At 43.2% G+C, this 24309-nt stretch overlaps 1 protein-coding gene across 1 annotated transcript in view; it reads left to right on the top strand.

Moving 5' to 3' along the window:
- The window catches only part of slc9a8 (solute carrier family 9 member 8), a 35848-nt gene extending 26362 nt beyond the window's left edge, over positions 1 to 9486 (top strand). Inside the window, exons 5-16 of the mRNA XM_052056498.1 lie at positions 979 to 1062; positions 2454 to 2555; positions 2651 to 2685; positions 4222 to 4365; positions 4789 to 4930; positions 5025 to 5130; positions 5225 to 5341; positions 5417 to 5499; positions 5586 to 5697; positions 6602 to 6822; positions 7367 to 7513; positions 8231 to 9486. Coding sequence (XP_051912458.1) covers positions 979 to 1062; positions 2454 to 2555; positions 2651 to 2685; positions 4222 to 4365; positions 4789 to 4930; positions 5025 to 5130; positions 5225 to 5341; positions 5417 to 5499; positions 5586 to 5697; positions 6602 to 6822; positions 7367 to 7513; positions 8231 to 8344 — 1407 coding nt within the window. The 3' untranslated portion in view covers positions 8345 to 9486. The remainder of the gene's footprint in view (positions 1 to 978; positions 1063 to 2453; positions 2556 to 2650; positions 2686 to 4221; positions 4366 to 4788; positions 4931 to 5024; positions 5131 to 5224; positions 5342 to 5416; positions 5500 to 5585; positions 5698 to 6601; positions 6823 to 7366; positions 7514 to 8230) is intronic.
- The last annotated feature ends 14823 nt before the right edge of the window (positions 9487 to 24309 follow it).

Genomic DNA, 24309 nt, shown 5'->3' with positions numbered 1-24309 from the left:
GATGGTGTTCTTGGGTTTCTGTCAGATTGCAATGTCCTGTAAGGACATGTCAGAGATTTTCTCGGACAAAGTTAAAGAAACGACTCGGTACACAGGAAAATTGTCTTCAATATCGGCGGGAGCGGACCTCTGAGAGCGTACGACGGTTGTTGCTCCGCGATCACACTCGGCTCCCTCTCCGCCGGTTCGAACTTTTATTGCAAAATACAAGAAAGACCCTGCCCCAGAGATTAGCATACCGCGCCCCCCGGTCCGGCCCCTCGGTAGTGATCTGATCTTCCCGAATACACAAGTCACAGACTTTGCTGATGACTAATGTCCACCTGGGCGCGACAGCTGTTCCCAAACTGTCTTTTGGTATTCAACAATTCTTTGTTCCCAATTTGTTTATTCCCACTCTGTGATTGAATCTAGCCTTCGCCCCCCTTGCTTTGACGTGATTACTCAAGAAAAATGCCCTCCAACCAAACGGCCGACACCTCTGCGCTGAGCATGTCCAGACATGCCCAAATTACCGGTAACCGAAACTTTAAACATGATACAATTTTGCTCATAGATTCTTCTAACAGGACAACCGCATTCAGTTAATTTCTACTCACACCCATGATCGCCTTTGCACACCTGAATTGAAGGCCTTTCAATGCTTTACTCTGTCCTTTTGTGGGTATTTACACAGACAAATGTGCGGAACTAAAGCAACTAATCCAGTTGATGTAACTTTGTAAAAATGGAATCTCCGATTACTCCCTTTTTAGATTTGTTGGTTTTTCATTTCAGGATGTTCAAAAATGGTTCATGCTAATTTGCATGTTGAATTTTCCAAGAGCTACAAAGATGGCCATTCACAAGAATTGTCCTGGTTTGCTTTTTCACTATTAGCTTGCTAAAATGTAATCAGTACCGGTATATTTATTTTTTGTTCATTGCTTTTACAGTGTGAAATATTGCTTGACTTTTCCTCTTTTTGCTTTCCAAAAGGAGGAGGAAATGTTCCGACCCAACATGTTCTTCCTTTTGCTCCTGCCACCAATCATCTTTGAATCAGGATACTCTTTACATAAGGTACTCAACATCAGAATTAAGAGTTTGTGAAAGGACGGTTTGTTTCCACATTCCAAAAACATGCATGACAGGTTAATGGAACACTTGCCTGCGATGCGACCCTCGTGAGGATAAGTTATTTGGATAATGGATGGATGTATAAATTGTCTTTCATAGCCATTGTTTTGTGTAACTTCAGAGGGTGCACAACAAAATCAAGCATGTCTTTCCAGCACAGGTCCCCAACCTTTTTGGCGCGGACCTTTTCAAACAAGAACGTGGTGTCTGAGGACCGAATTGTTGAAGTGATGCAACAGGATTGTTGTGTTGCTTGTTTTTCAGGACTTAACTTGCTCAACCGCTTCATTTACTCAACGCCGCTGTTGTGCCACGCAAGCAACGGGGGGACATTCATTCATTTTCCGAACCGCTTTATCCTCACTTGGGTCGCGAGGGGTGCTGGAGCCTATCCCAGCTGTCTTCGGGCAGTAGGCGGGGGGACACCCTGAATCCGTTGCCAGCCAATCGCAGGGCAGACAGAAACGAACAATCATTCGCGCTCACACTCAGACGTAGGGTCAATTCAGAGTGTTCCATTAACCTGCCATACATGTTTTTTGGAATATGGGAGGAAACTGCACGCAAGCACGGAGAGAACATACAAACTCCACACAGGAAGGCCGTCGACTGCCGGGCCGACCTGTGGAGAAACGATCCTGTCAAAATAGTTTCATCTTGTGTTCAGCTGCGGATTCTGTCATTGTTGACTTCTTTTTCTTTTCCCGGTACTTTCTGCGTACATCGTCACCTTGCAAACCAAAATAGGGAAGGAAAAGCCAGACTCGGGTTGGCTGCTGTCACGCACATGCTTGTTGTGTCTGATCGTTCGCTGATGCTCATAGCCGGTAGATTCATGATCATTTAATCACCGAGCCATATTTATATTGCCCTTTGGGAGGTAATCGACAAAGCAATTAGTATTTTGGGGCTGATTTATATGACACGCTACAGAAAAAAAACACATTTGTTTGAAACTGGAAATGTGTCCAAAAGTCAAAAAGCTCAAGGCAGGCTAATACTTTTGCAAGTATTATATATATATTCACCCGAAGTACTAAAGAGCAAACCACTTTCCTAATTGTATTGTTAAACAGCAACTTGAGCCCAATGCAGATAGCAGGCGCTAATATTTGTTCACTGTCTTAAAATAAAAAGAATACAATTATTTATTTGTTTATTTTTACAATTACCGTAGTTGCCACGTTGCTGACTTGCAACACATACAGTTCACATCCCAAACTGTGTTTCTATTAAAATGGTTCCCAGACATCCTGACGTTATTTGCTGAGAGTATTGTTGTGACTAACGTTGCCTCAGCACTGTACTAAAAGTCTGCCCCCCTATGTGTTTAGGGTAACTTCTTCCAGAACATTGGCTCCATCACCCTGTTTGCTGTGATCGGTACGGCGATCTCGGCCTTCATTGTCGGAGGAGGCATCTATTTTCTTGGACAGGTAAGATATGCTCAGGCCATGTTTTTGTCATCAAAAATAAAGTGTGGTGCGTTAGTGTTGAGTGTCCTTCCTTTTTTATTTTTAAACCTCCTTAGGCAGATGTGATCTACAAGATGACCATGACAGATAGGTGAGCCTTCTGTTATCGTAAAGTGTTTATTATTTTACTTTATGTTAACTGTTTTGTTAAGCACTTGGTTACAGCTGCCGTTGTTGTGAAAGCGCTATATAAATCGGCATGTATTGTAAAAAAGTGTACTACAAAGAGCCCTTACGTATCATAGCTATCATTGATTATATTTTGTTGTTGTTGTTGCTCAAAATTGATTCACTGCTGTTTCTTCATTAAAATGTGAATATTACGAGATTCAATCACTGCTCATTTAACGTGCAGATTGGATTGTACTGTATTTTATACAGTCAAGTTGCATTTGTAGCAATTCTATGTGTAAGACGGTCATCTCCCATCTTCACATCTGTGCTTTTGGGGTAGTCCCGGTGTCACAACAGAAGCCTTAGCTTACAGTACAAAGAAAAAAGATCAATGCCAGGCTACGATTTGCAAAAACACACTTGTAACCTCACAATCCAATGTTGCAAATTAATAACTTTTTGGTGATAATTTCAAAGGGTCACTTTGCCACAAACGCAATATTGGCTATCACCCAAAGAACACCATAAAAACAGTTAAGCATGGTGCTGGAAACGGCATGCTTTGGGGGTCTTTTTTCCTCCTTCCGCTGGAACTGGGTCCAAAAAGCCTTTCCACACTGCAGCTAGTTTATTTGCTGTTCACCGCCTGCAGAACGTATGGACAACGGCACTCCGATACAAGCCCATATTTGCAAGCGGTTACTTTGCAGCCTACCAGAAAGTGCCATGGATGCTTTTCCTGATGCTTGGTCTGTTGCTGTTAGCACTCTGAAATGTCCCCACCAATCCTTCTCGCATTGGATGGCCGCCTGACATCACCGCAAAGCCGCTTCAGAGGTGAAAATATTTCAATTCCAGGCATGGCACAACGGCAACCTTGCGCAATGACGGAATTTTGTATTGGGAATTCCATCGCAGCACATAGAAAATGAATGGCTTCGTCAAGGGAGCAATGCAGTTGCAGTGTGAAAAGGCCTTTAAATCAAGGTGGCGGGAATTTTGAACCATTGCATAAAGCATTGAGTGTTGGCACAAAATCTCGGGGCTTCTGCTCGAGGGAAGAAAGGGAAAAAAAGGAAACGCCTATGAGAAGAGCTTACCGGTAATTTAATTTGTGGTTCATGAGAGGCACTTTAAGTGGTGGCAAGTGTGCACGGACTTCGGTTTAACCTGAGTTCGAATGTGATTGGTTGATTGTGAATACCACTACATACCCATTTGTAAAAAGATGCGCACATTTGTCCAACAACATTCTTTGTTTTATTTTACTTCCTTCTGTAATAGATTTTCGAGGGTTTTATTCCTGTAATTCAGTCACACAGTTTATTCAGAAATTATTTTGGTCAATTTTTTTGGTCAAATGATGCAACTTAAATGGAAATCTGCCTTTATTTTATGTTAATTTTGCTTCTCTGATTCCTCTCAGTTTTGAAACAGTTGTAGTTTTTTTTTTTTTAATTTAATATCACTGATTAACTATTGTCTTCTTGAAATGACCTTTTTCTTGCTGTAGTTTTGCCTTTGGCTCACTCATCTCCGCCGTAGACCCCGTTGCTACCATTGCCATCTTTAATGCACTCAACGTGGACCCCGTCCTGAACATGTTGGTGTTTGGTGAGAGCATCCTGAACGATGCAGTCTCTATCGTCCTCACAAAGTAAGAGTCCATTTTCACTTTTCTTCTGTCTTGGCAAGGTTGTCGCACAACAAATATGTTGGCATATTAGTTGGCAACTCATCAGTTCTTTTTTTTCCCCCCGGCTATCGTACTCAATTCAACTTTTTTTTTTTTAACCATATAGATGATTGATATCCAAGTATGACAGAAATATGCTATACAAAGTGTAGTTGTTCACATCACGTACAGTATTTTGTTACATTTTATGAATGCTGTCGCATATTGTCCATTAATGTGTTTTCTTGTGGCAATGCATTACACATTTGCCAAAAAGTCATTTCATGAGTTTGGCTGCAGAGTATCCACGTTGCATTTGGAGAGTCGAATAGGTGGAGTTTGTCTGCCCTCTAGGGCCAGTCGAAGGTATTACTAGTCATGTTGTTCTCTGTCTGGTGTTTTCAGTACTGCTGAGGGTTTCTTCTCCCGCTCAGATACAAGCAGGGTCACAGGCTGGGAGACATTTCTGCAGGCAGTGGGTTATTTCCTCAAAATGTTCTTTGGTTCTGCTGCCTTGGGGACCCTGACAGGACTCATCTCCGCTCTTGTATCCACTTATGTTTGTGCTGTTTCTGTACGGCGTACTGAATGAATATCGGTTTTCAAGCAGCCTTATTGGTACTCCTTAACTGGCACACCAGTTCTTAAAACACTTTGACTTGAGGAAGACACCCTCACTCGAGTTTGGCATGATGATCATCTTTGCTTACCTTCCCTATGGTCTAGCAGAGGGTATTAAACTGTCTGGTAGGTGCCCACTCGAAGGTCGACTGGATATCTTTTTTCCCCTCCCCTAGGCTTGTAATATCTCATGTGAGCCATGACCACTCTCCTTCCACAGGAATTATGTCCATCCTGTTTGCGGGAATCGTCATGTCCCATTACACCCATCACAACCTGTCTCCTGTCACCCAGATCCTCATGCAGCAGACACTGCGCACCGTGGCTTTTATGTGCGGTCAGTTACTTCCCACCGTCATTTCCCATCGCGAATCTCACGACTGTTTCCGTTAAGCCGGTTTGTTCCTTCCAGAGACGTGTGTGTTTGCCTTCCTCGGCCTATCCATCTTCAGCTTCCCTCACAACTTTGAAATATCCTTTGTCATATGGTGCATCGTAAGTGCTTTTGTTGTTTTGTTGACATCCGGTGGCTTACGTCTCCCATCACCGTGAAGACTAACTCCCGTTTTGTCTCCTCCTAGGTGCTGGTTTTACTGGGCCGTGCCATCAATATCTTCCCTCTGTCATTCCTCCTCAACTTTTGCAGAGATCACAAGATCACACCCAAGATGATGTTCATCATGTGGTTCAGTGGTGAGAGGAGACAGTCAATATTTGTTTTCCCAAGAAAAACGGGAAGTAATGCTTTAAATTGTTGGTGCTGTTAACGATGATGCAAAGAAGTCAAGTCAAGTCAACAGTATTTATAGAGCACTTTCAAACAGCCATCGCTGCATACAAAGTGCTGTACATGGAGCGATTTAACATACTCAATAAACAGTAAGACGAATCGGTAATAAAGGCGGTAGAAAGCACCAAGCACTAAAATCAAGAACAAAGAAGACTGTGTGCATGTGATAATTAGGTTGCCCTTTGTCAGAGAGTAATCAAAATCTAGCGTTTGTTCTCACAAAAAGCTGGTGATATGTTTCACCTTGCAAGGGTTCGAATCCCTCTGAGTGTTGAGATCTCATTGAAATGTGTTGTTCACGACTCAGGAGGCAAGATTTTGTTCCGCTTTTAAATTGGCTACTTTTGTTCATCTAATCTCAATCTAATCCATCCCTTCCTTTAACCTTTTTTTCCCACCACAACCGTTTACCCAAGACATAGATGTCGACTGAGTCTGTTCTGTTTCATGAAATTTCTTGCCAGCTCTACCGCTTAACTATGTCTGACAAAATGGCTCTCATACTATAGCTGCGGTCAATCAGACTTCAAACGTTTGGGGATTATCACATATATTTCTTATACACGGACCAGCCACAATATTATTTCCATGTGCTCATTATTTTGAGACTCAATGCAAATGCTGGATCAAATTATTCTGCCTTTCCAAAGACAAAATATTCACATTTTCACATACACGCAGTTACTGACTAACATTTATATGTAGAGGCGCTGTCTAGACGGTGGGGCAAAGAAAAACATTCAGGGCCTCTTGGTTTTACTGGGTTTTTTGTGTGTTTGTTTTGTTATTTTATTGCTGCACCTTTAGGTTTGAGAGGTGCTATCCCATATGCTTTGAGCTTGCATCTTGGCCTGGAGCCAATTGAGAAGCGGCAACTCATTGGCACCACCACCATCATCATCGTGCTCTTTACTATCCTCTTCCTCGGGGGCGGGACCATGCCACTCATTCGTCTCATGGACATTGAAGATAGTCAGTCACGACGCAAGAATAAGAAGGACATCAATCTGAGCAAGACGCAGAAAATGGTAACGCACGCGCGCACTCGTGCGGATGTCTTGCGTTGATCCAAGCTGTGCCATCCTCGTCATCTTCTGCTATCAGACTGTTGGGTTTCTCTTGAGAGGGGGAAAAAAACCACCAAATGATTGGAGATGGTGTACGAAGGGCACACGATTTCCACAATGACCGCTGTCATTGCAGTCACATGCTTAATATACAAAAGAAATGCCAACTTGTTAATGAGTCGACATGACTGCTAAAAGTAATTAAGGCAGTTTGTTGTTTTGTATTTTTTTGTGCAGTGTTTGCTTATTTAAGGTCTTTCTAATGTGAATGCTGCACTCAAAGGGTGCGAGATCATACAACTTGCATTTCTCCCTACTACTAAAAGCCCCTTTGCCCTCTCTTTACTCTCAATCCTCGACACAAATTTTGTCGTTTGGACCCCCCACCCCCCCACCCATGATCCTCCTTCCTTTGCATCATCCTTTTCCCCCTCTGGCTGGTCAGTCAGCCCTTCTTTCATGTCTCTCTATTTATCTGACACCACCCTCTTCTTGCTCCCACCAGGGGAATACTGTTGAGTCGGAGCATCTTTCAGAACTGACAGAGGAGGAATATGAGGCTCACATATACCAGAGACAGGATCTGAAGGGCTTCATGTGGCTTGATGCAAAGTACCTTAACCCCTTCTTCACCCGAAGACTCACCCAGGAGGTAAGAGATGGCAAGAGAGACCGAAATCGTCCGTCACATATGGGAGGCCGCTTCGCCGCTTTGCTGGCAATCCTTTAAGCCAATTAAAGTACTCTGCATATGGCTGAATGATGGATTTTTCAAGTTACAAAAAAGTGCCAGTACCAAACAGTTTTGACATTAAAGCGTGTTTTATCAAGGATTTTTTTCTTGGCTTATTGATATAGCTATACTTTCATGCACCCTTTAACCTGATAACATGGTCAGCTGTCCACTGTAGTAACTAACCGCTGTCCCTGAAAGGGTGAATGGTATCCCGCAGGCGTACCATTACGCTTCTCTTGGCTTTTGTCTGCTGCACCTTTTGGATTAAAGTTGCTTGCATTTAGAATTTCTAGATTGAGACCTTCACATATTTTCAGTCGGGATAAAGTTGCGACATTTCTAAGTCAGACTATAAGCTTGAGGGGACATTGAGCCCCACTAGGAAGAGCAACTACACTGCGGTTTTGTATACTGCTTTTGAATCAGAATGCATGATCGAAATTCTGGAGATGTCCACTGGAATATGCGTGTAGTGTTTGTAGTTTTTGTTGACTTGGCAAGAAGTGTTTTTTTTTCTTTCTCTCAAAGCTTCTCACTGCATTAATATAACTGAAAAGCCTTCTGGAATGTGACAGCCTGTTATTGAATGTGGTGCGTGTTCACATGAGCTAACTTGTAATGTCTATTCAACAGGACCTGATGCACGGACGGATCCAGATGAAGACTCTAACCAACAAGTGGTATGAAGAAGTTCGTCAGGGTCCCTCAGGTTCAGAGGATGACGACGACGAGGCAGAGCTTCTGTGAAGTGAACACTTTTCCGCCAGATGGAAATACAGATCGCTCACATATTCCACGGCACGTGAGAGTCACAAAGACTTCAGTCACATGCCCTTTTTTTTTCTCCTTTTCAACTGCCACCATGGTGATGTGAAGAGATTACTGGGATGTGTTCCTCTCATGAGGAAGTTCAGCAAAATTGCACTAGCAAACACCCGAGGCAAAATATTTCTGTGAAAAGGATTGTTCCTGACTTGAATGTCACGTTGTCTGCACCATAATAAGCAGTTAATTCAAATCACTGATGTTTGACACGACATCACTGTGTTTGCTACTTGTGAAGTCACAGACTCTTTGAATGTACAGTAAAGAAATACAATAACACCTTTCGTTTTTATCCTGCTTCAGTGAAAAGTTTACTTTGTATCAGGTGAAGAATGTGCAATAGTGTCATTTTATATTTTATGACTCAATATTTCTGGCCGGGTGTTTTACTTAGTAAGCACCACTGATGAGCTGAAGCTTACTGAATGAGGGTAACATTTCATAAGTGTCAAATGCACACAGCAGCTCATTTTGGCAACGAAAAGAGAGAAATAAACATGAAAATAAAGAAACCTTCAGACTCATTACAATTTGCCGTGATTTGCGAGTCAGGCTGCCTGATGAGATCAATGTTTATTTATATCCCCGGGCAAGATTCCCATAACTTCACTATGCTTTAAATAGAGCCAGAATTGTGGCTTGTGTAAAATTTACTGTGCTTCTCTAATCAAGGTCACTACAAATGAATTGCTGTTTATTTATTACAATGTTTGTGTGTTTCATTGCTTTGATACAATCGCCTCAAACAATGTGTGAGTAATTAAAAAAAATAAACAATCCCATAAATTAATGGTTGTCATCATGTTTGCATTTATATGAGCTCTTGATGATTTTGTAACTTGGGAGAAATTTCACATGATCTTACTTAACATCAAAGCCGTGTTGATAATATGGTGTACCACGGTCATTTTGTAGAAGTCTTTCAGTAGTTCAAAGTGAAATGCTTGTATGATGTAGAGTCATGCCACATATGGGAACGTTTCGAAATATTGTTTGATTTTCTTTATCATGATTTGCCAGCCTAAAAGAAAATGTCATTAAAATATTGTGATATGGATACTGTACATTGTTTCTGAAAGGTATATTCATGCTTATACAGTTGGTACTTTTTCATGAGTGACTGCATACGTGCGTTGCATGGAGATCATCACACAGCTTATGAAACTGATCCGGTGTCATTAGAGTCACACTTAAGTTTGTCTGCTTTACTAGATCTAGCTTCTTAGTTTAGCCTTGGCAATACCCCATGGGCTTCAGTGTTTGAAGGTTTGCGGGCTATTCAAGAAACGTAACGGCATGTTTGCTTCACAGATGCTTTTGGAAGCGGGGTCAGGTGTCCATTACTGCTGGTGCATGAAATCAGCATTTCGAGAAATCTTGCCACTAGATGGAAGCAAAGCGTGTGTAGAGTGCCACATCAGGAGCTGACAATATCTGCACCCTCATACAATAAGTGATATTTTGATACGCACAAAGAAAATAAATGGCTTAACCATCTCATCCTGCTGGCCGCTTCTCCTAAAGGTTAAACAGATTGTTCATTTCTACGCTTGAAATTAAATTTACATTCAAGCAAACATAATTGCTATTTGGTCTGTTTTGTGACAGCTTAAAGTAAAAAAAACACCTTCATGTGAGAAAAGTGACCAATCGTCAAAAGTCACATGCACGTCTCTTCTCATGCCCACTTCCCCTGAAAATGTAATCTACAATTAAGCTTTTTCTTCCCCATTGACTCACGATAGATAAAAAAAAAAACGATGTGCTTTAATGTTGGAGAAAATACAAGTTGTGCAGTGATCTCTGGAAGGGCAGGTGCTCAAAGTAAAGACTGAAAATAGACTGATGGCTTTCCTGCACTGCTGGCCAGAGTAGATACAAACAAAAATGGGAGAATAGTTTGGACAAGTATTCTATAATCACAACACATATGCATTGGAAATGTTGCAATGTGAATTATTGACTCTACTGGTGACAGTTTGGAGACGAGGAGACTCTTTGAGAGAGACTCGGCTGCGGCAGAATGAAATAATGACAAACTATAATCGGATGCATCTAAAACATGCAACAGTGACATTTCATATCCATGCATCCATTTTCCAATCCGCTTATATCCTCACAAGGGTCGCGGGGCGTGCTGAAGCCTATCCCAGCTGTCTATGGGCAGTAGGCGGGGGACACCCTGAACTGGTTGCCAGCCAATCGCAGGGCACACAGAAACAAACAACCATCCGCGTTCGCACTCACACCCACACCTAGGGACAATTTAGAGTGTTCCATCAACCTGCCATGCAAGTTTTTGGAATGTGGGAGGAAACCGGAGTACGCTGAGAAAACCCACGCAAACACATGGAGAACATGCAAACTCCACACAGGAAGGCCGGAGCTGGAATCGAAACCAGTACCTCCGCCCCGTGTGAGGCCGACGCGCTAACCAGTCGACCACCGGGCTGTCCAACATTTCATATCATTTCTCATAATACACTGTGATCACAAATTGTGTTCCATGGAGCTAATTCATGATTTGAAACTTTGAAACTTAGCTTGTAGCCGACGTGTGCACATTTTGAGCATGACGTCTCTGATCCACTGGTTAAAGGACACTTTGATTCTCTCCTCTTTCATCTCAAACCGCTTCAAACAACAAAGCGTGTGACGGAAAAGTGGTTAGGACTGCACGACTGTCCGTGTTTTATGTTATGTGTTGTGTTTATTATTTTACTTTATGTTAACTGTTTTGTAAAGCGCTTTGTTACAGCTGCCGCTGTTGTGAAAGCGCTATATAAATCAGCATGTATTGTATTGTATTGTATTGTATTTGTGCTTAACTATCATCAGTAATACAAATATATTGGGGGAGAGTTGTAACACGACCAATTCCATCACTCGGGGATGAGCGCGGTCATACAATCATTCCAGTATTTAGCCACTTCCTCCCTGATCACTTAGGTTTCTTGTGAAAGCTGGAAGTGGATTCTACAAGCGAAAACAAAAATCATTTTGGAAAAGTAATTTTGGGGGCCAAGAGTATATTTTGTTTCGTACTTATGCTATAGCAGATCTTTGCAAATCATGCAACTTCTATTTGAATAAATTAGCTTCTCAGGTAAACTGTGATACATTTTCCCGCCTGCTAAATTCAAACCAATATGAAAATAAAACTACCTAAACAATAGCTGACAGGGTTGAAGTGGGCTGTAACGTGTTGAAAACGTTTCATTACCATTGCATTACATACATCTCAGAACACTTTATTTTTACAGATTGCCCACGGAGTGGAACAGAAACACCATGATATGGCTATGCTGGGGTAATATATGATCAACCTGAAATAATAAAAACCAGCACTCCAAAATGCCCACTTGAAATGCTTCCAGGGGTGTCGATATAATCTTATGGACGAGATGGTGACTTGCGAAACAATGCTGCAAAATGGATAGTTGTGGATAATTGTCCTTTGAGAGAGCGTCAGTATTGATTATATTCATTTCATTACTGCCCTGTAGTCTAATGCACCCCTTGAGTAGTGGTTCTGAATCCATCGAGTTGGTCTATGCACAAGCAATACCATATTGTTTGAATCTGTTGTTCTTTATCACCGTCATGAACAGTTGCTGGTCACCTCCTTGCTTTGCATGCATCTCCTTTGACACACGCTGATAAAATGCATGTGACAATTCAAAGAAACAACTGAAGGAAACCCATGAATAAACTTTTTCTTTGTCTTCAACGGCAACATGGATGAACTCCGACTGTATCAGAATCAGAATCAGAATCAGAATCATCTTTATTGGCCAAGTATGTAGAACACAAGGAATTTGTCTCCGGTAGAACACGCTGCACTAGTATCATCGTAAACAAGAAAATCATTGAACCATTTTAGAGTATACCAGTAGTTTTGTAGTACCATTTTGTGGTGCAAGAAGAGTGACTATGTCAGTGACTGTTTAAGGAGTTAATGGCTAGAGGGAAGAAGCTGTTTAAGTGTCTACTGGATTTGGTGCGCAGGGATCTGTAGCGTCTGCCTGAGGGGAGTGGCTGAAAAAGGTGGTGGGCAGGGTGCGGGGGATCCAGGAGGATTTTCCGTGCCCTTGTCTTGATTCTTGCAGTGTGCAAGTCCTCAAGAGTGGGTAGGGCGGTGCCAACGATTTTTTTCTGCCGTCCTAACTGTCCGTTGAAGTCGGATTTTGTCCTTTTTTGTGGCGGCCCCAAACCAAACCGTGATGGAAGAACACAGGATTGATTCGATGACTGCCGTGTAGAACTGTCGTAGCACCTCCTGTGGCAAGCCATGCTTCCTCAGCAGCCTCAGGAAGTACATCCGCTGCCGGGCCCTTTTCAGGATGGAGATGGTGTTGACTTCCCACTTCATGTCCTGGGAGACTGTGATTCCCAGGAACTTGAAGGTCTCGACGGTTGACACAGGGCAGTTGGATAGTGTGAGAGGCAACTGAGGAGAAGAATGTTTCCTGAAGTCCACGATCATCTCTACAGTCTTGAGCGTGTTCAGCCCGAGGTTGTGTCGGCCGCACCAGAGCTCCAGCTGCTCCACTTGTTGGCGGTACGCAGACTCGTCGCCGTCTTTGATGAGACCGATGACCGTGGTGTCGTCTGCGAACTTTATGAGTTTGACAGCTGGATCTGTTGAGGTGCAATCGTTTGTGTAGAGAGAGAAGAGCAGTGGCGAGAGGACACATCCCTGTGGGGCTCCAGTGCTGGTGGTGCGTATTGATGATGTTGTTGCTCCCAGTCTCACCTGTTGTGTCCGTCCCGTCAGGAAGCTGAGGATCCACTGGCAGATCGCAGGGGACACACCGAGGTGGAGTAGTTTGGGGGTGAGGAGTTCCGGGATGATGGTGTTGAACGCAGAGCTGAAATCCACAAACAGAATCCTTGCGTAGGTCCCTGTGCTGTCGAGGTGCTTGAGGATGTAGTGCAGACCTATGTTGACTGCGTCTTCCACAGACCTGTTTGCCCGGTAGGCAAACTGGAGAGGGTCCAGCAGGGGTCCAGTGACGTTCTTTAGGTGGTTCAGCACAAGGCGTTCAAAGGACTTCATGACCACAGACGTCAGGGCGACAGGCCTATAGTCGTTCAGTTCCGATGTTGCCGATTTCTTGGGAACTGGGATGATAGTAGACTGTTTGAAGCAGGATGGGACCTCACACAGCTTCAGGGATCTGTTGAAGATCTGTGTGAAGACCGGAGCCAGCTGGTCAGCGCAGACTTTCAGGCAGGAGGGGGACACTTTGTCGGGCCCCGGAGCTTTCTTGATCTTTTGCTGCTTGAAGAGCCGTCTCACGTCCTGTTCGTGGATCTGTAGTGGAGAAAAAGAGGGTGGGGGGGGGTAGGTAGAGTGGTTTCTGGTAGAGGTGGGTGTGTGTGGGAAATGAGGGTGTCCTTATCAAATCGGCAGAAAAACATGTTTAGTTCATTAGCAAGACCCTTATTGTTCACTGTTTGGGGGGATGGCATTCTATAGTTAGTGATTGCTTTCAGGCCATTCCATACAGATGCAGAGTCATTAGCAGAGAACTGGTTTTTCAGCCTCTCTGCATAGCTTCTCTTTGCGATGTTAATTTCCTTCGTCAATTGGTTTCGGGCATGTTTGTACAGTGCCCGATCTCCACTTCTAAATGCGGCCTCTTTTTCTTTTCTGAGTTGCCTGAGTTTGGGAGTAAACCATGGCTTGTTATTGTTGAACGAGCGGAAGGACTTCGATGGTACACACATGTCCTCACAGAAACTGATGTATGATGTTACAGTGTCTGTGTATTCATCCAGTGTGCCCGTTTAAGTTTCAAAGACGCCCCAATCAGTGCAGTCTAAGCATTCTTGTAGAGCTAGCTTTGCTTCATCTGTCCATTTTTTCACAGTCTTAACAACCGGTTTAACACATTTGAGTTTCTGTCTCTATGTAGGTATTAAGTGGATTAAATTGTGGTCAGAAAGACCCAATGCTGCACGGGCGACCGATCGGTATGCATTTTTGATTGTTGTATAGCAGTGGTCTAGAATGTTGCCTTCTCTGGTGAAACAGTCGATGTGCTGCTTATATCTGGGAAGTTCACGGTTAAGATGTGCTCTATTAAAATCGCCCAAAATGATCAGGGGTGACTCTGGGTATTTTAGCTCGAGTTTGTTTACTTGTTCGGCTAGCGTTTGTATCGCCGTGTTAGCGTTAGCTTGTGGCGCAATGTAAACACCGACTAGTAAAAAGGAGGTGAACTCACGTGGCGAGTAGAATGGCTTGCAGTTTAAAGACAGCGACTCCAGGTCCGGGCTGCAGTGTGCGTCGAGCTTCGTGACATCAGTGCACCATTCTTCATTGATATAGAAGCAAATCCCACCACCTTTCGATTTCCCTGATAGCTCCGTGTCGCGGTCGGCTCGGAGAAGGCGGAAGCCGGGTAGATGTAACGCGGGATCTGGATGGCGGTCACTGAGCCAGGTTTCAGTGAAGCAGAGCGCAGCAGAACGTGCAAATGTTTTGTTGGTCTTTGTGAGGAGAAGAAGTTCATCCATCTTGTTTGGCAGAGATCGTAGATTAGCAAGATGGATCGATGGGAGCGGGGTTCGAAATCCACGCTGCCGGAGCTTGACGAGCACGCCGGCTCGCTTCCCCCTCCGGCGGCGTTTCCATGCTGCGTACAGCGCAGCCGCTCCGCTCGCGATTAGCTCAGAAAAACCTTGTGTATTTTCGTGTACTGGTGAAAAAAGACCGAGCGTAGACTCCCCAATGCGCAGCAACTTTTCCCTCGTGTAAGTAAGCCGCTCAGGGTCGCCAAAAACAAACGAAAATGACAAAAACAGGGATAATACTAGGGAGCGTGTGACCGAGGCTGCCATACCTGTCGGCGCCTGACATCAGGCTACCTGTATTCTAATGATGTTGAAATGTGTGAAATTGCACAGGTGCAGAGGAGTGCAGCACCCCCAGCAATCAATCATTCAGCTGAAAAGGTATTCCTTTCTCACAATGGTCGCAACTTATCCACATTCAGACAGGACCTATTGTATGTTAACAAGAACAAGATGTTATGTTGAACACAGCGACGTGCAGAAGGCGAGACTGTGGGTGCGTGGATTCATCTACTGATCCACAGACAAGACATGGGATTTAGCCACAATATAGAGGAAACAGGGGCACAAAATAATAATTTTTGGCCATTAAATAGATATAACGGGCGGACAAAATTCTAATTTGTTGGTTAAATTTCTGTCAGCAAATGGCGAGCACCTTTGCTGGAAACCTCTGTAATTTAAGTGGCATTCAGTATTCTGTTCTCATCAATTCCCTGTACAGTATGGCTTTTGAGAATGGATTTTTTGCTACAGTAATTCCAGCCTAAAAGAAAATTCAATCCCTCCAATATCGTCTACCTGACTATTTCCATAATAGGAGCTCTCATTTTGCTTAACTAAGTGTTCACAAGGGCGCCATAATTTTCTAACCTGTATAGAATACCCGCAAATTAGTGCACACTTTGTATTCATTCCACAATAATAATCATTCTTAAAAAGTTATCTGTTACTCCTTGTCACCTTGGAGCACCTGGCCCTCCAAAGATCTCCCTATGCCCCTGGTTGAACAGAATTGCATCATGAATCTCAGCATTACTGTGGTAAAATGAGACTGAAGGAGGGAAAGAGTAACTCAAGCTGAGTGACACACACACACACACACAACTGACACAGCAATCAAAAGTGGTAACAGTTAATTAAAAGAGCAACCAAACAAAAAGTTGTCCACACCCTCATGCTCTATCACAGGAGGACTGTTACTTCCAGGTGTACGACTTAAGTGCTTCTGTAGAGGCGCTGATAAACAAACCAAAGTCTGGGGAGTCAACAAAAGTCAGTATGACACAAAGTTGGCTGTCAACCAAGATGGGAAATATCCACCAGGGCCAGCAAAGTGGCCAGTCTGGCATGAGTGAGTCCCCAATTTGAAATGCCATGTCCAATTTGCCAAAATGCAAACCCTCACTTGAGCACCAAAACCATAAGGCCTCAGCAAAGTTGCCGACTGAAACGTAGTGCACTTGTTGATAGTGATGACAAAACACAAAATCTCAAATTTTAGGTCAATTGGAGCAGCAGTTTAGGAGCTATGACAAGCCAAAATATTTTCAGATGTAAATGTAGGTTTCTTACCGGTACATACTTAATAATTTTTAAATGTGTAATTTCAATGTTTTAAAGTCCCGTTTTAAAATCACTTACGTATTTTGTCCTAGTGTACTTATTTGCTTTACCAAGCGGCCTTCGGTGCATTCACCACAGATGGTGCAGGGGCTGCTCATGGTGCAAATGGTGAAGCCATAGCTGCCATCAACACAAACATATTGTGAGGGTTTGTTGGGAGCATCTGGCTCATCTTCCGGCAAAGCTTCTCCCACGTTCTGGGAGAGGCAAGGGACATTGAGTCTGAGTGGACCACCATGTTCCCCACCTCTATTGTTGAGGCAGGCAGATCGGAGTTGTGGCCGTAAGATGGTCAGTGTCTGATGTGGCACCAACCCCCAAACTCACTGGTGGACACCGTCAGTAAGTTCTGTAGGTCAAATTCCATTCACTTTATAATACGATGGAATTTACCGTTTAACTGAAAACGTATTGAAAATCTTTTAATGTCACATTTTCATTATAAGGCTAAATATCACAATATGTGGCCCGAGAAGTAGAAACAAAATTGTGTCCACGTCAAATGGCTTTTCAGGTGCAACTCTGAAGGTTGTCAGACACAACCTATTCATCCTCCAGGTTCAAGAGGGATAAACTGGTCCTTGCAAAACATCCACTTCAATCCACCTTTGTCTGAATCAGCCTCCATTTTTCTTAAGTCTGACGTCTATATTCTTCAGTGAGGGGGTGTCAACAACCGATGTATTCTGTTCTTCAGTCCAACTTCAACATGAAATGCAACATTTGGGAGTATTTGTGTGTGTGTGTATGTATGTGTGTAAAGAATAAGGTTCAACTGTATGTACTGAATGCAATGGGGTTAAAGTGACCACTCAGCAGCTACAGGAGGCATGAAGTCATTAGTGTCACTTCGCTGAGTACAATCAATAACACCCAGTGGTCTGTACTGGTTAATGTTTTGGGGGTAGTTTGATGATAGGGCTTGAATCGTCATTGACATAGTTCTTGGAGATTTATTGACATTTCCTGGCCAGCCGTGCACGTGGTAGTTCCTCTCTGTTTTTCTCTTCTGATTGAAACTAACTCAGTCTTGCTCAGCTCTCACAGTATTTTTAGCCAATGTGTGTTCAGTAGGGTTTTTCCCGGAAGACTAACAAAACCTGACACTCTTGACAAAACAAAAAGAAACAGAATGAGTGTGTTTGTGGAAACGTTCATCAGGCAAAAATATATTTAGTTTATGTTTGCCCAAAATGTTCGCGAACTTTTGTTCATTAAACTCGGTCCGGTCCAACACTGATCGTTTATTTTCACCTATTTCTTAAGTTGTACTGTATTTATTTTATTTATCTGTATGTATCACTACTCACTGCTTAAAATGAGAAAAAAACATTAAAAATATATATATGAATAAAACAATTTCAAGGCTGGAACGGATTACAAAATTGTATTTCTATTGATTTCAATGGGAAAATTAACCTTGATTAAAACGGTTCGAGTTACAAGCGGGGTCAATGACTTAATTAGGCTTGTAAATTGAGGTACCACTGTCTCTACTGTATGCTCTCATTACATCACGTTTCACGTTTATTTGTGACCGTAACTTAATTTATTGTAATTTTATCTCACTATTTTGCAGGTTTTCTTGCGACTTTTCTTCTTTCCAGAATACCACAATTTTTGGGGGCAAAGTTCCACCTCTGTATCCTCAATCATCCAATCACAAATCGGAGTTGCATTTTTGAAGTCGGAAAATCATTTCATTTTCACTCTTTACAGCGTGTGTTATTTATTTAAGTCAAGTCAAGTCAAGTCAACAGTATTTATAGAGCACTTTCAAACAGCCATCGCTGCATACAAAGTGCTGTACATGGAGCAATTTAACATGCACAATAAACAGTAAGACAAATCGGTAATAAAGGCGGTAGAAAGCACCAAACAGTAAAACCAAGAACAAATCTAAGTCATGCTGAGTCGAATGCCAAAGAAGAAGAATACAAGTGAGTTTTGAGGAGGGTTTTGAAGATGGGCAGCGAGGAGGCTTGCCGAATGTTCAGTGGGAGGTCATTCCAGAGAGAGGGACCAGCAACAGAAAAGGCTCGATCCCCTCTGAGCCTCAGTTTAGTTTTGGTACTTCTAATAATGTCTGGTCCACAGACCTGAGGCGCCGGGCAGGTGTGTAGGGGCGGATGAGCTCAGAGAGGTAAGGTGGCGCGAGATTATTCAGAGATTTGAAAACAAATAGGAGGATCTTGAAAATAACTCTAAAATGAATGGGGAGCCAGTGAAGGGATGCCAAAGTAGGAGTTATGTGCTCTCTCTTACGAGTACAGTCAAGAGGCGAGCAGCGGCATTCTGGACCAGCTGAAGGCACTTAATGGAGGACCGGCTGACTCCAAAGTAAAGGGCATTGCAATAATCGTGCCGGGATGTGACAAAGGCGTGAGTTACTGTCTCAAAGTGTTAATGTGAGAGGAGATGTTTATTTTGGCCAGCTGTCTAAGGTGAAAGAAGCTGGATTTAACAACGGCACCAATTTGCCGATCGTGTTTAAAATCACTGTCCAGTTTAAGGCCCAAGGTTTGAGACTGTTGACATAAGATAAGGAGACAGGGGGCCCAAGTCTACAGGTTGGAATGTACAAGGGCCACTGGGACCAAACAATATCACCTCTGTGTTCTTTTCGTTGAAATTCAAGATTTTTTGTGCCATCCAGGTTTTGATTTCTTCCAGACAGGATAGAAGTGGCCTTAATGAGAAGGCGTCTTTCTTGCTCAGTGGGACATAGATCTGGCAGTCATCTGCATAGCAGTGGAAGGGAATACCATGTTTCCTTAAGATGGAACCCAATAGGCGCAGATACAGCGAGAACAGCAGAGGCCCCAGAATTGAGCCCTGTGGAACACCACATGACAGGGGAGCAGTGCGTGACTCAGAGCAGCCAAGGCTGACACAAAAGGTTCTGTCAGCTGGATAGAACCTAAACCACTCAAGAGCACTGCTGCCAATGCCCACCAAGTGCTGCAAATGAGTCAGCAGAATACTGTGATCCACTGTATCAAATGCTGCAGTTAAGTCCAATAAAACTAGACACACATGGTCTCCAGAGTCATTTGCCAGGAGGATGTCATTAGAAACGCGTAACAGGGCTGACTCCGTGCTATGCATCATCTTGAAACCTGACTGGAAGACCTCCAAGAAATTATGTTCATCCAAGAAAAGTTTCAACTGCATGTGCACCACTTTTTCCAGAATTTTGGAAATGAAAGGCAGTTTGGAACTCGGCCTGAAACTTGACAGCACATCTGTATCAAGACCAGGTTTCTTGATCATGGGTTGGACCACAGCATGTTTAAACTGTTGGGGAACTACACCAGAAGAGAGGCTGCTGTTGATGATATCCAAGACCGATGCGCCAACACTTGGGAGAATCTCCTGAAAGAAGTGCGGGGGAAGAGAGTCGTAAGGGGAGCCAGATGGCTTCGTCTGGCGAACTACATCCTCCAAAAGCGCCAAGGACAAGGTTTCAAAAGAATTTAGCACAGCTGAACACGGAACATGGACAGAGGGGTCAGATGCGGTATTTGAGACCGGAGTCCTAGCTGTAGAGACTTTATCAATGAAAAACTGAAGGAATTTATTGCACATCTCGGGTGAAGAATCCGAGCAAGTAGGCAGAGGGCGTTTGAGTACAGAATCGTTTTAAATAGTGTGCATGGGTTGTGACGGTTAGCTTGAATAAGGTCCGACAGATATTCTTTTTAATTATATTAAATAATTAATATTTAATATCTTAATATTAAATATTATATAATTAAATATATATTTAAAAGAACAAGCCTTTAATTTCAGTGTAATCAAATCAAATAGCTTTTGACGCATGTTGTCACAAGTACCACCTAGTACAGTACTGTACATTCACCCAATCGCAGATGCCAGAAGTGCGCAACATAGACTATATATCATATCGGTCCAAAAACATATTGTTACACCCCTACTAGCCACACACAGCTAGACATCAACAGTTTGATTGATGGAAAATGGAGAGTATCGTACAGGAAATGGGGTGGAGGTAGCGGAAGATCAATGCTATTTGATTGGCTAGCATATACCCAATCAAATATAGTGGAATGCTCGAGCATCATCATATTGTATTTGTGTATATCAAACCTTGCAGCTAAACATAGTCAAATTCAAAATCTTTCCGCAACTCAAATCTACACCGAGAGCGAACGGTGGAGAAGCCTGGTGTGAACACTCATATTCTGATAAGAATTTTTTTTTTTTTGGTAATCATTTGTGGTCTATCCCTACGGAAGAGGATTAGGGCCAATGAAGAAAGAAAAAATAAGGTTGGCAAGATTCTCACTTTAATCTCAGAATTCTCACTTTAAAGTGAGAAGAATTGTACACTTCTGTAATTGTTGTCCTTTATTTCCTGCCTCTGTTTAGTCCTGTGGTGTATGTTAATTAACCGGCATTCATTCATGCACGTGATGCATCGGCATTGCTAAGGTTGGTGGCCCCTATCTGTTGTGATAAACAACAAAGCTCATGTGGTTGCGCGTATATAAAGCAGAACAATTTCCTCAACCCCTTTTGTGAGAGATAAGCAGAACTTCATATTCATGCATAGAAACACACATTTAGCATTTCAAACTTTCATTAACACTAAGATAGAGTTGGACCCTCCTGGGGATTGCATAATGACCTTCACTTGCACCAAAATACAGTGTCTGCGTCCAAATAAACAGCAATAATACTAGCTAAACAAAATTATGTACCCGACATTGGCATTTTTTATTTTTATGCTGAATATTTGAAATGTTCTCCGTCATGCGTTTATAGAAAGTTACCTTGGGATTTCCATCCATCACAAATTGTCCTTGAACAAAATCACCAAACGTAACATAGGAAGTAGAGCCACACAACGGGGAGTAAAGAGAAACACAATGTGACTGACAAGGAGATTTGTTCCCCATGTGAAGGCCACACTGTCACGTTCCATCATGGTAAAATTCGCCGCTGGCATTTTCATGGTCTTCTTTTTGCGAACAAGGAATCACGACTACCGCTCTGGGCCTGCTATATTCTTTTACAGTATTACATTGTTAAATGAATTACACACCCAGTAGTAATGAAAAATTTACATCAAGCCACAATGCTGACTTCTAAGTCTGAATTGAGGCGTTTTGGTCTGAATGTAATGCAGGATGTCACACCGATTCATGGGACACTCTTGCTGAGAAAGCATATTTATTTATTTTTTGCGATGCACTAAAAAGTCCAGCTATTTTAAGGGTCTATTTACAAGTAAAATGATGCTTGTCATACAGTACACAAGGCTACACAGACAGAACAGAATTACAAGTACACATTGGATAAAATTGTTCATGAAGTAATGAAAAGAGAGAAACACACAGCGACGACTGAAATAAATGGAAACTGGTGAATTTGAAGAATTTAGGGATTGCCACGTCTATTGTGGAGAAACAACAGTTTGAAAAAAGAATGTTTGTATTTTAGAACATATTTGTAGAGGAATTAACTGCTTACTTGGATTTAATACTTCTGTTGTCTAAAACTGCTGTTTGGTGTTAGCAGTTTCCTGATCTATTGCAAAATTCAACTGACGGGAGCGGCTCTATTGGAAGTGAAGAGGCTGCCAGTCGAAGGATGGCATAGTGCGGATGTCCAACACTCGGACTCAGACTGTGCTCAACCACAAACGGTTGAGGGTATGGAGCGTCACTGCAAGATGGTCAACAACTTGGAGAAACTGAAATCTGTGCTCAAATATTGAAAGAAATCACGGATTTGGCTGATCCACGCCACTTAAGAGACTTAAGCGGGCACAAGGCTGTCTTAAATTCTTGAGCAGCTTGCTACCAAAACAACATCTGCTATCTCGACCTTCCCCTGATGAAAGTACGCACGAAAGCTAGTCCCCCACCATCACCCCCTCCTTCTCGGCCATGGACTGATATGCCAGGACCTTGACGTACCAGCTGCGGCCTGACACGCACACCCAACCAGACAATCACCGCCTTCGTTGTTTATGTCTTGTGACCTGTTGTAACTGTCATATGCTTGTGCAGGAGTTTTTTTTTCTTTGCCTAACTCAAATTATCTTCAAAATGAGGATAGTTCGAGCGTGTTTTTTTTCTCCCCCTCTCCCTCCCATGTGTTTTTTTGTTTTGTTATTGTAAACTGTCCTTGGTGTATTGAAAGGCACTTATCAATAAAATAAAATGTATTATAGTGATTTTATGTGTTCAACATCATATAAGGAGCTGTTATCTCCAATATTTCGCTGGCACCAGCCAGAAAGGACAAGCTGAGGGGAGGGGGAACAAGTTGTCTGTGTCCTCACACATACCAACTTTTATGACCACACCGGATCACGACTTGATTTGTGTCCTTTTTAGTATCTGTTTTACATTGAACGTGACTGTTCCACTCCCATTTACTTCATCGACTCCATATATTATCATATCTCTGTAACTGTTTAAGCGCGCTCTGCGTCAACCTCTAAAAGTTCAGAATCGATTCGGACTAATTCGCCTCGACTTTTGATTTTGGAATAAAGAGAAGGAAAGAGATGGAAGAATGAAAAGAAAAGACATCAAAGTGTTGACTCTTTATTCCACTTTTTGAGAAACGAAAGCACCTGTGTGTAACGGATTCACAAACAGGCGTAATCCCTTTGCATGTTGTCCCTCAAAAATAGCCGAATATCAATGATTGTCAAAAGTTGGGAAACTATTGTGTCTATTGTGGAAATTGTAGCAACGCGAAGAAAGCGACAATTTCTCACGTTCGCACTCAGAGAGTGTGTCATTTTTTTATTAGCACAAACAGCAGCAAAACTTCCCGCGCCAACCGAGACCCGCCGAAAGTCGGTTTCCATAGAAACCAGCAGATAAACATGGCGGTCCGTAAAGGGACTGCAATTATTTCTACCCCGTTACCAAATCGTGAACTCTGACACGCATATGGAACATTGCATTCACACGTTTGCAGTTGGTGGTGAATTATATATATAGAAGTCACTACACACGTCCCCCCAGAATTCAACCCAACAAAAACAGACACTCTAAAGTTCAAGTCGTGGGGGGCGAATCCGGCGGCCGTAACGGCTACGCCGTACGGGGGAGAGAGGAAGCGCATCCGCAGGGGGCGGTTGCAGAGGAACAGGAGAAACCGAAGACGGGGAAGTCACGGGGAAAGGGTCAGAAGGGAGAAGGCCAGGAGACAAGCTTCCAGTAGGAGGACGACCACGCCTCGGCGGGCGAGCCACTTCAACCGGCCCGGCCAAGTCCAAGTGAGCCGGCTTAAGGCGGTCCACCGAGACCCGCTCGGCTTTACCCCCCATGTCAATGACAAAATGTTTCTGTCCTGCCTCCAAAACTCGGAAGAGGCCCTCATAAGAAGGGCGCAAGGGCCCTCTGTGCCCATCAACGCGAATGAACACATAACCAGCTGACAGAAGGTCCTTGGGCATGTGAGAACCTGGTACCTCGTGGCAAGAAGTGGGCAGCGAGGCAAAGAGCCTGGCATTGTCCAAGTGGGTGGGGCGTTGTGTTGTGGCCGACCAAGGAGTCGAAGCAGTCGGCACAAAATCTCCAGGCACCCGCAGAGGCTGGCCATAAACCAGCTCCACAGAGGAAGACCGGAGATCCTCCTTAGGCGCCGTCCTGATGCCCAGCATGACCCACGGGAGTCTGTCAATCCAGTTG

This window comes from Hippocampus zosterae, chromosome 2, assembly GCF_025434085.1.
Source record: "Hippocampus zosterae strain Florida chromosome 2, ASM2543408v3, whole genome shotgun sequence".
NCBI lineage: Eukaryota > Metazoa > Chordata > Actinopteri > Syngnathiformes > Syngnathidae > Hippocampus > Hippocampus zosterae.
This window is presented reverse-complemented; position numbering and strand designations above follow the sequence as displayed.